At 43.8% G+C, this 11263-nt stretch overlaps 1 protein-coding gene across 2 annotated transcripts in view; it reads right to left on the bottom strand.

Annotated features, from left to right (window-relative positions):
• Positions 1-7784: 7784 nt before the first annotated feature.
• Positions 7785-11263, bottom strand: part of SPATS1 (spermatogenesis associated serine rich 1) — a 37506-nt gene continuing 34027 nt past the window's right edge. For both annotated transcript variants that reach the window (XM_030796193.1, XM_003266214.4), the window contains exon 9: positions 7785-10896. In XM_030796193.1, the coding sequence (XP_030652053.1) occupies positions 10868-10896 (29 nt within the window). In that variant the 3' untranslated portion in view covers positions 7785-10867. The remainder of the gene's footprint in view (positions 10897-11263) is intronic.

The raw sequence follows: 11263 nt of genomic DNA, 5'->3' as shown, positions 1-11263 counted from the left end.
GGTGGCTGAAAGGGAAAAAGTGTCTTGTGGAAGCTCATCTGTAGGAAGACTGACACAAAACCATCAAACCACTCTGACCAAAGCGCCTTACGCCCCGCGCATGTCCAAAACAGAATGGAAGAAACTACGGCTCTCGCGAGATAGCGGCGGTAGAGCTTGGCTGGGAACGTAGTGGTGGGATTGATCATGACGTCACCGAGTGGCAGAGGGTGGGAACGTCACGCGTAAGGAATTTCAGCACAGTTGCTCCGAAGAAGGCTTTGTTAATTTATTAATGTAGCTCTTTTAAGTATTTCAGTAATAGGAATTTATTCACAGAATACTCAGGAAAAGCCAGTAGTTTATTTAAGGCTCAGTTTCCTAACCTGTAAAATAGAGATCATAGTAATGCCAACCTCACAGGATTGTCGTAAGGACTAAATGAGGTCATGGACCCAGCACAGTATCTGATCCATAATAACTGCTGCAAAACAATAGTAGCTATTATGGCAAGGAGGGCAACGCCAACTTCACCGCGTCCCCAGGTGACCCAGGCTTGTTCCAGAAACCCGCAGACACGTCACGTCAGAGTTTTTAATTCATCGCCCAGTCTGGATTAATAATACCATTGGTACGCACTGGTATTAGACAAACTCGAGTTGGGTTGAAATATTGTGAAATCTTGGCTTTCTCGTAAGTTTGGGTAATAACCTTACTAAATCTCAATATCCTCATCTGAAAAGTGGAGCTAACAATACCTGCCTCATAAATGAGAAGGCAGATTAACTGAAACATAACTAAAACCCAGTGAGATAGGGATTGGCAAACTCTCTGCTACCCCACCCCAATTACTCTTAGTCTCCTTCATCCTTCCAGAACATCTCTGGCTCCATCCCTGGAAAATATCAAAATATTTAGTGGGTTGGGAAATGCCCTATTTATAGTACCTAGTATTTATATAGTACCTATCTCTTTATATTTCTTCATTTCTCCGTTTGCCTCTTCTGGAAGAGCTAAAGAATTTTCTTTCTTTTTGCTTTTAGCTTTTATTTACACACATTCTGTACAATTATGGTCAGCAAGAGGGCATTTTCCATGGCCACCCTGGTAGTGTTTGCCACTCAAAGGTTAATGCTGGCGGGCAGCCCGCCCTTGAGCTGTTTACCCACTGTGTGGTGGATAGGAAACCATTGGACCTGTGGCCAGTTAAACTCAAACAAAATGTTTTCATTTGGACCTCTCCTGTAATGGGGTGTTTTTTTTTCAATTTGTTATATTTAATTTGTACCCACATATTTATGGAGTACACGAGATATTTTGATACTGGCGTACAACACATAATAATCACATCAGGGGGCCGGGCGCGGTGGCTCACGCTTGTAATCCCAGCACTTTGGGAGGCCGAGGCGGGCGGATCACGAGGTCAGGAGATTGAGACCACGGTGAAACCCCGTCTCTACTAAAAATACAAAAATTAGCTGGGCGTGGTGGCCGGCGCCTGTAGTCCCAGCTACTCGGAGAGGCTGAGGCGGGAGAATGGCGTGAACCCGGGAGGCGGAGCTTGCAGTGAGCCGAGATTGCGCCACTGCACTCCAGCATGGGCGACAGAGCGAGACTCCGTCTCAAAAAAAATAAAAATAAAAATAAAAATAAATCACATAGGGTAAATGGGGTATCCATCATCTCAAGTGTTTATCCTTTGTTTTACAAACAATCCAGTTATAATCTTTTAGTTAATTTAAATGTACAATTAAATTTTTTTTACTATAGTCACCCAGTTGTTCTATCAAATACTAGGTCTTTGAGATTTTAACACTGGAGCGTAGAGGAGGTCAGTCTCTGCTGACTGCTGAACATCCAACGTGTGACACCCAGGAGTTGTCTACCACCATGTTTTGGACTAAGGGAAAAAAGCAAGTAAAGAGAGAGATGTAAGTCCTGACCATGTCAGAGTACCTGGATCCAGCATGTTCCTGAGTCCCAGCTGCATTCCTGTTCTTGCATTCTGATTATTAGTTTCCTGTTGGTGTTAGCCAGTTGGAATTGGGTTTCTATTATTTGTAAGCAAGGGTCCTAACAATTCCAGAGATGGACCAATACTCTCTCAGAGGCCTTTCAGATCTCACATTCCAAGAATTGATGATGGCTTCTCCTTCCCACTCCGGGCCACCTCTTTAGCATATGTCACCTTTGTGAGAACTAGAAAAAGGTGCCCCTTCCTCAAGACACTTTATGCCACCTGCTGGAAAACTGTCACAAAATACTGGTGTTCTGAGAACAGGACACTCTATTACAAGAAAATTGTATCTACCATCTCCACTGTGTGAATTCCACCCCTAGAGACATGCATTGTACAACCTACTCATCCAGATAAAACAGCCCTGTCAACTGTCCCTCATTTCACCTTTGAACATGCGGATTGTTTATACCCTTTCAGAATTCAGAAAAATGCAACATCATGGAAGTTCCAGGATGTCTGAAACCAGAGCGCTGTAGCCACAAACATCAGAACACAAACACACTATCCTCCAGGATGGCCTGCTTGGCCAGTCTCCCCCACCATACTACTGCAGCCTCACCAGCCAGGTATGGGAACCCTTACAAAGAGGCCCCAGGGACTGCCAATAATCTCTTGAGGGACAGCCATAAGAAGCATCTATGATCAGGCAACCAGACTATATGGTCAGTCACTGTGAATCTTTGGTAAAGTGAGTGGCCACTGCTAAATAGTCTCCTCACTCACCTAAGGCATTTTTCCCCAAACATGTTCCTTAGAACACCAGTTACATAAAATACTCCATTTAAAAAAAAAAAAAAACGTGGTTTTTATGTCCTCCCCTCTTGCAGAGTCACTGAAATTAAAGCCTGTAAGAAGCTGTCAGATGAAAAAATCTGTTTCTCCCTGTTGAGAGTTGAATTGTATTCCCCCCAAATAAATATGTTCAAGTCCTAACCCCTGCTATCTATAAATGTGACCTTATTTGGAAATAGATTCTTTGCAGATGTAATCAAGTTAAAATGAGATCATACTGGAGTAGGTTGTCCCTAAATCCAATGACTAGTGTCCTTATAAGTGGAGAAGAAAAAAGATACAGACACACCGTGGGGAATATCATGGGAAGAAAGAGGCAGAGATTGGAGTGATGCAGCTCCAAGCCAAGGAATGCCAAGGATTCTGGCAGCCACCAGAAGCCAGGAGAAGGCATGGAACACATTCTCTCTCTGAGCCCCAAGACACTTTGATTTTGGACTCCCAGCCTCCAGAACTGTAAGAGAATACATTTCTCTTGTTTTAAGCCACTTAGTTTATTGTACTTTTTTGTGGCAGCCCCAGGAAGCTAATACACACCTTTGTTAATACAGCAGATCCTTGAATAACATCATTTTGTGCAAGATCGTTTCATGATAACATTGATGAGTCCAGGCATGGTGGCTCAAGCCTGTAATTCCAACACTCTGGGAGGCCAAGGCAGGAGGATTGCTTGAGCCCAGGAGTTTGAGACCAGCCTGAGCAACATAGTGAGACCCCCATCCCTACAAAAATATTAAAAATTAGCTGGACGTGGTGGTGCACACCTGTGATCCCAGCTATCCGTGAGGCTGAGATGGGAGGATCACTTGAGCCTGGGTGGTCGAGGCTGCAGTGAGCCATGATCACATCACTGCACTCCACCCTGGGCGAGACCTCATCTCAAAAAAAAAAAAAAAAAAAAAAAATTCTGCTTGAGGCCAGGGCCACTGTCTGTGTGGGTTTCTTCCAGATACCCTGGTTTCCTCCTACATCCCAAGGCTGTGCATGTGAGGTTCATTTGCAAGCCTGCAGTCCGAGTGAGTGTGGGTGTGTGTGAGTGTGCCCTGCAATGGGATGGTGTCCTGTGTCCTGTCCAGAGCTGATTCCTGCCTTGTGCCAGGATAGACTCTGGCCACCTGTAACCCTGAACTGGAATAAGCGAGAGTACATATCTTGTTTTTATTAATCTTTCTTTTCTTTTCTTTTCTTTTCTTTGAGACAGGGTCTCACTCTGTGCAGGCTGGAGTGCAGTGCCACAATCTCGGGTCACTGCAGCCTTGACCTCCACCACACAGGCTCAAGCAATCTTCCAACTTCAGCCTCCCGAGTAGCTGGGACTACAGGCGTGCACCACCACGCCTGGCTAAGCTTTGTATTTTTTTGTAGAGATGGGGTTTCACCATGTTGCCCAGGCTAGTCTCAAACTCCTGAGCTCAAGTGATCTGCCCTCCTTGACCTCCCAAGGTGCTGAAATTACAGGTGTGAGCCACAGTGCCCAGCCTAATCTTTCTTAAATGTATGTATAGCTTACACTTATTTCAATGTTTAATATTAGAAGTGTTTTTGTCTTTGTTTAGAAGTTTGTTGATGTTTTGTGACCAGAAATATGCCATAGAAACTTAACTCTTGTTTATATCAATTAGCCTATGGTAAAACTGATTACATGGTACATCCTTTTGCTTAAAGTTGCAGTTTCCAAAAACCTATCAATGATAAAAATGAGGACTTACTATATAGCATTTCCAAACTAATTTGACCCTAAAAACCTTTTTTCTTATATATCCATCCACACTCAGGAAACACAATTTGGGAAACTCTAGCTCAGGAAAAAGAGGTTAGAAGTCCATCCAACTTACAAAGGGGAACCAGAGATGTTAGCAGGAGGATTTTTAGGTTGCATTGTCCCCATTTCCCTACCTCTCACCCCTCTATGGGGAGCTGGTTCTGAATGGATTGACATTTACTTAGCAGAGAAAGCAATCAAAATTCTAGTTTCCCTTTCATCCAGTTTTTTCACCACCAAGAAACTATGCAAGAAAGGGCTAAAATTAGGGGCAAAAGCCTATGGCAACAGCAAGGCATAGTTTAGAGGCAGGGTTAATGACTCTCACAATCTTCATCGTCTCCCCAAATAAACATGCATAATAATTTAAATAAAAATACTATCCTGCTTTGCAAATGCAGTCATGTGTCACTTAATGACAGGGATACATTCTGAGAAATGCATCGTTAGGTGATTTCACTGTTGTGAGAACATCATAGAATGTACTCACACCAAATCTAGATGCAGTAGTCTATTACACACCTAGGCCATATGGTATATATAACCCTTTGCTCCTAAGCTACAAACCTGTACAGCATGTTACTGTACTGAATACCATAGGCAGTTGTAACACAATGGCATTTGTGTATCTAAATATAGAAAAGGTACAGTAAAAACATTTATCAGTAAAATGTCTTCTAATAATTGTTAAAAAAGACATCTGCAAAACATAAAAAATAAAGAAAAGATACAGTAAAAATATGGTATTATAATCTTATGGAACCACCATCATATATGCAGTTTAGAGTTGATCAAAACGTCATTATGCATTGCATGATGATACCATTTCAAGGCAGGTCCTCTAGCCCCACCCCATCCACCAGATTGCCATCCATAAGCCCCTCCTTCCCGTTTAGAAATTCCTCAACCAGCATTAGGAAAAGCTAATGTCCTGGTGTCAAGTTGCTACAAAATGATTTCCAAGCATCCTAAATCCTGATAATTCATGTTGTATTGCTGAAAACATCACCTAAATTGGCTTGAGTTTCATCCATTGACAATTCCTTATGGCGGATCCAATTGTGGCTTTATAGTTCTTTCTCAGGGGTTCACCTTTGTGGGTGTTCTCTAGGGAGTCTCCTGTGCCCTGAAGTGGAGAAATGATCCCAAGGAGAATTTGCTTTTGCTCAGGCCCTGAGGTTTGAGAGTCTTTTTGAGCTCGTTGCTCAGTTTGGGATGGATATTCCAATTGTGTAATTTACATCTAGCCTCTGCATCTAGACGTCACAGGCTTAGAAGATACATTTCTCACAGGGGACTTTATTTTTCACATGCATATATCCAGACCCCAGATTTATATGCCCAATTATACCCTAGACAGTTCCGCCAGTGTCACAGATTCCTCCATGTCAAATTGCCCAACATTGACCTCCTCCCAAAAAATCTGTACTTCCCCAGCATGCCTCATTTCAGCGAATAGCACAAGGCTGCTGCATACGGTTGTGTAGGAAGTTCACTGCACAACAAGGACATGGGGGTTTAAATCCAGCTTGCACACAGCTCACCAAGCTGTGCATCCACAGGGCTGTGTCCACCAAGAGGGCATCATTCTCTAGTTGTATAAAGACGCTACATGAGGTCCAGATGGCCCTGCAACTACACCATCACCCATCCAGTTGCCATTTCTCCTTCTCCTATATTTTTACCCCGCCCATTCCCAAGTCATCCCAGAGCCTCACCACCTTAACCTCCTACTTAGCCCTCAAATCTATCTCCTTTGTGCCACCTGCACTATAAGTTGCCAGTTCTGACAAATAAAAATGCAGAGCTCAGCTGGGCATGGTGGCTCACGCCTGTAATCCCAGCACTTTGGGAGGCTGAGGTGGGCGGATCACGAGTTCAGGAGATCAAGACCATCCTGGCTAACACGGTGAAACCCCGACTCTACTAAAAATACAAAAAAATTAGCCAGGCTTGGTAGCGGGCGCCTGTAGTCCCAGCTAATCTGGAGGCTGAGGCAGACGAATGGCATGAACCCGGGAGGAGGAGCTTGCAGTGAGCCGAGATGGCGCCACTGCATTCCAGCCTGGGCGACAGAGCGACACTCTGTCTCAAAAAAAAAAAAAAAAAAAAAAAAAAAAAAAAAAAAAAATGCAGAGCTCCCGGTTAAATGAATTTTAAAGAACAAACAATATTTAGTATAACTATGCCCCTAAATCCATTCTGTCTAACAGAATCCCAACTTTTACTCCAGCCCAAACTGTGCCCAGATAAAAGAAAACGTTTCTAGCCAGATGAGCATACCCTTGCTCACAGCTTCACCACTGGAAGCTGGATCCGTCTGCTGCCCCCACACCATATTTGGTGGAGGCAGACACATTTCCTCAGAAAATAAGACATTGGGATATTTTGGCTGCTTGTGTGATATAAGGCTAGGACCCTTCATGCACACCACAAAATGTTTACTTTTCGTGTAAGCGTGATAGCCTGGATTTAGGAGCCTCAGTGTTGGCTCCCAGGTGCGTCAGTAGTGGCCTCCCCATTCCTGAGGATGGGATCAGGCCACAGTCCCTCTTGGGGCTCCCCAGCATGGGAAGGACACCAATCGTCTCAAATGGGCTCCCACATCCTCTCCCAGAGTGTGCCGGGAACTTGGCCCGTAGACCCCGTGAAAAGGTACACCATCCCGCATCAGGCAGGTGGCTCAGTTCTGGGTAGAGGTAATTATATACCCAAGTACTCTCTCCTGATTTCCCATCCAGGAAAGAAAAGCCTCTTTAGGACAGGGACGTGATCTTGAAGGGCTCCAACTCTAAAATACTCACCAAGTCAAGTCCTGTAAACAATGTGTTTACCTGCCTAGATTTTGAGACCCAAATGCCTAAGAACAAAACAAAACTAACCAAATTGAGTGCCTCGTATTAGAAATGTGGACAATTAGTGGAATCCTACAGTATATTCCTAAATTCCTTGTGGAATTTTAGAAGTTTAATATCCTATTGTCTTAACATTTTGGTAACTTGGAGCTCAGAGATCACTGATTCGAACGTTGGTGCCACTAGCTGAATAATACGATGTTTCCTCATGTCCACAGGGGTCATTTTTCATTTATCCCAGGATCCAAAATTAGAATACCTCTGTGCAATGTAAAATTGCACACTAAGAAATTTACTTGTAAAGTGTCACATATAGTTTATTTCTATTGAACTTCAATTACTGAAAGTAAGAAATGAACACACACGCACCTCTGCACACACACACGTTTTTATTTACCAAAGACCCTAGAGTGAGGTGAAGGGGATCTTTACATCTAACAGGTTCAACCTCTTTGTAGCTGGAAAGAAGCAAAAGCTGGAACAGCTATGATATGCACGTATTTTTCCCATGTGGCCTTTCTCTATGCCTTTGTCTCCCCAACACGCAGACACACTCATGCTGTCCAAAGTTGGCAGTGGAACTCTACCTGCCAGGTGTTGAGGTGCCGTGGAATAAGACCTGGCCATCGAGATGTACCCACAAAGAACACCAGATCCAGTGAAACCTGCCCTGATTTTCAGGGGATGAAATGTAGCTCTGCAACTCCAGAAGTTCAATCATCTAACAGTTGTGTAGGGTTTTTTCGTTTTTGTTTGTTTGTTTGTTTTTACTCATGGTTTCTGCGGCCTGGATTAAAAGAAAAAGGAATCAAATCATATCTACTTAGAGCAGCATCTAGGAATTATATGGCCCTCTTTGAAACCTAGAGACTACTCCGAACCTTCTAAAACTGTATTTTGGTTGTTTTTCTTTCCTTCTTTCTTTTTTTTTTTTTTGAGAGAGTCTCTCTCTGTCGCCCAGGCTGGAGTGCAGTGGCACAATCTTGGCTCACTGCAAGCTCCGCCTCCCGGGTTCACACCATTCTCCTGCCTCAGCCTCCTGAGTAGCTGGGACTATAGGTGCCCACCACCATGCCCGGCTAATTTTTGTGTGTTTTTAATAGAGACGGGGTTTCACCGTGTTAGCCGGGATGGTCTCGATCTCCTGACCTCGTGATCCACCTGCCTCAGCCTCCCAAAGTGCTGGGATTACAAGCGTGAGCCACCACGCCCAGCTGGTTGTTTTTCTTGATATATTTATGATGTAGGACTCCCTCCTTCCAAAACACCAGGGAACCTTCTGAGAGCAGTTTCCTGTGCCACCTAGATAATCCCACTAGGAAATCTCTGCAGAATCTTTTTTTATTCTATATTGTGTCCTCCATTACTAAGCCACCTGGTGGTTGCAGTTCACTCTTTTTTAGGGGTGGGGCGTTGTTTTTGACTAGGGGAAAGAAGACTTTTTTATATTTAAGTAATAGAGTCACAAAAAATTATTATTTTTTCAGAAGTTAATGTGTTCTGGAAAATTTCTTGGCAGCCTCGGTCTTTTTAAAAATTATTTGGTGTTTTTTAAAATTATTATGTTGGGAGCAGGGGTGGGCCTGTGACCCAGGGGCCACAGGATTAGCACGGATGTATGCTGATGTTAACCCAAGGAGTGGTCAGGCACAGCAGCTGGCGGTAGGCACCATGCTCTCTGCCGGTTAGTCTAGAGGCACATATGAAGGTGCCATGAATGCATTGTGGTTTCTGTTTGTTTCTTTGTTTTGGGGATGGAGTTTCACTCTTGTTGCCCAAGCTGGAGTGCAATGGCATGGTCTTGGCTCACTGCAGCCTCCGCCTCCTGGTTTCAAGTGATTCTCCTGCCTCAGCCTCTCGAGTACCTGGGATTACAGGCGCCCACCATCTCGCCTGGCTAATTTTTGTGATTTTAGTAGAGACAGGGTTTCGCCATGTTGACCAGGCTAGTCTCGAACTCCTGACCTCAAGTGATTCGCCTGCCTCGGCCTCCAAAAGTGCTGGGATTACAGGCATGAGCCACCACACCTGGCTAAATGTATTGTGTTCTAAACCTGCTTCATTCAGTTTGGCTGTGACTGGAGACAACGAACATTTTGGGAAATAAATCATGCTCATGTCATAGACATGTTGAGTCTCAGCGTGGACCCCAATCTCTTTCCACTTTAAGGTTTTGGGGAGACTAGATCTGCAGCCCTCATTAGGCAGCCATGGGGTTCCCTAGTGGAGAAAGAGATTGGCTATAAAAATGCCGAGAGTCATTAGTTTGACTGTGTCAAAGCCTGTGAGGCAGCTTTTGTTTTCACCTTTTCCTCCAAGTGTTTGCTTCTTGTCTGATTGACAGGAGGCCCTAAAACTCATGACTGGTGGTCACTGAGCTCTCACCCTGCTTGGCTATTGTAGATAGGCAATACTGAACTGGGGAATGCAGCTACAGGGCAATAGTATTACTTACCTGGTATAGATCCAGCCTTCATGTTTTTCTGACAAGTACCAAGTTAACATTAGAGAAACATTCTGAAAGGTACTAATAAAATGAAAAGTTTTACCAAAAGCAATGAAAGTTCACTGCTATGGTCTAAATGTTTGTCCTCCCCACCCCAAAATGCATATATTGAAACCTAATCCTCGAGGTGATGGTATTAGGAGGTAAGGCCATTGGGAGGCAATTAGGTCATGAGATCAGAGCCCTCATGAATGAGATTAGTGCCCTTGTAAAAGAGACCCCAGAGGACTAGCTCACCCCTTCTATCATATGAGGACACAGCAAGAAGATACTATCTATGAGCCAGAAGGCTGGCCCTCAGCAGACACTGAACCTGCCAGCACCCTGCGCTTGGACTTCCCAGCCTCCAGAACTGTAAGAAATAAATTCCTATTGTTTATAAGCCATTCTGTTTATGGCATTTTGTTATAGCAGCCTGAACAGGCTAAGACATTCACACAATGTCTGTATTTTGTGATTGATTTGAGGGCATCCTTAGAAAACTAAATATAATTGACTAAAACTGAATGTGGACTAAATATTAATAATATTTTATCAGTGTTAAATTCTGTGAGTTTGGTATTTGTGTTGTGGTTGTTAGACAACATCCTTGACCTTAGGAGATACATGCCGAGGTATGTAGGTATACAGGTGTAAAGGGTTACAATATCTGCCACTCACTCTCAAAGAGTTCAGCAAAATGGTAATTGTAATATTGTGAGACAGAGAAAGTTTGAACAAATATTAACAATGATAGAATCTATGTGAAGTATACGCAGGTGTTTGTTGTACAATTCTTGCAACTTTTCCATAAATGTGAAAGTTTTCAAAATATAAAGTTTTAAAAAAGCAAAGCACAACACTTCCTCATAAGGGTCAAACACTGGATTTAGAACAGTCACATGACAAAAACCATCAACTGGAAAAGGCTCGCCAGAGTGCAGTCAGCACATGTTTTGTGGGCCTGTTTATGCTCAGGATTGTCTTGGAAAGTCCAAAGCACCTGTGGATAGAGGCATGGAGTTAAAGGTTTTCTTCCATTACAAAACTAACAATTCTCAACCAATACACTTGACCCCCAATGCTTGGCTATGACATCTGCCCATGAGACCACCTCGGGAAGAAGACACATCCACTCCAGGAGATACTTTGCCTGCCCTCCTTTCCACTGTGAAGCCTCTCAAAAGCCTGTTCTTCTGGATTCCTCCAGTTTTGTTTTGTTTGTTTTTGTTTGTTTGTTTGTTTTTGAGGCAAAGTCTCGCTCTGTTGCCCAGGCTGGAGTGCAGTGGCACAATCTCAGCTCACTGCAACCTCCGCCTCCCGGGTGCAAGTGATTCTCCTGCCTCAGCCTCCTGAGTAGCTGGGATTAC

The sequence above is a fragment of the Nomascus leucogenys genome, chromosome 17 (genome assembly GCF_006542625.1).
Source record: "Nomascus leucogenys isolate Asia chromosome 17, Asia_NLE_v1, whole genome shotgun sequence".
Classification (NCBI taxonomy): domain Eukaryota; kingdom Metazoa; phylum Chordata; class Mammalia; order Primates; family Hylobatidae; genus Nomascus; species Nomascus leucogenys.
This window is presented reverse-complemented; position numbering and strand designations above follow the sequence as displayed.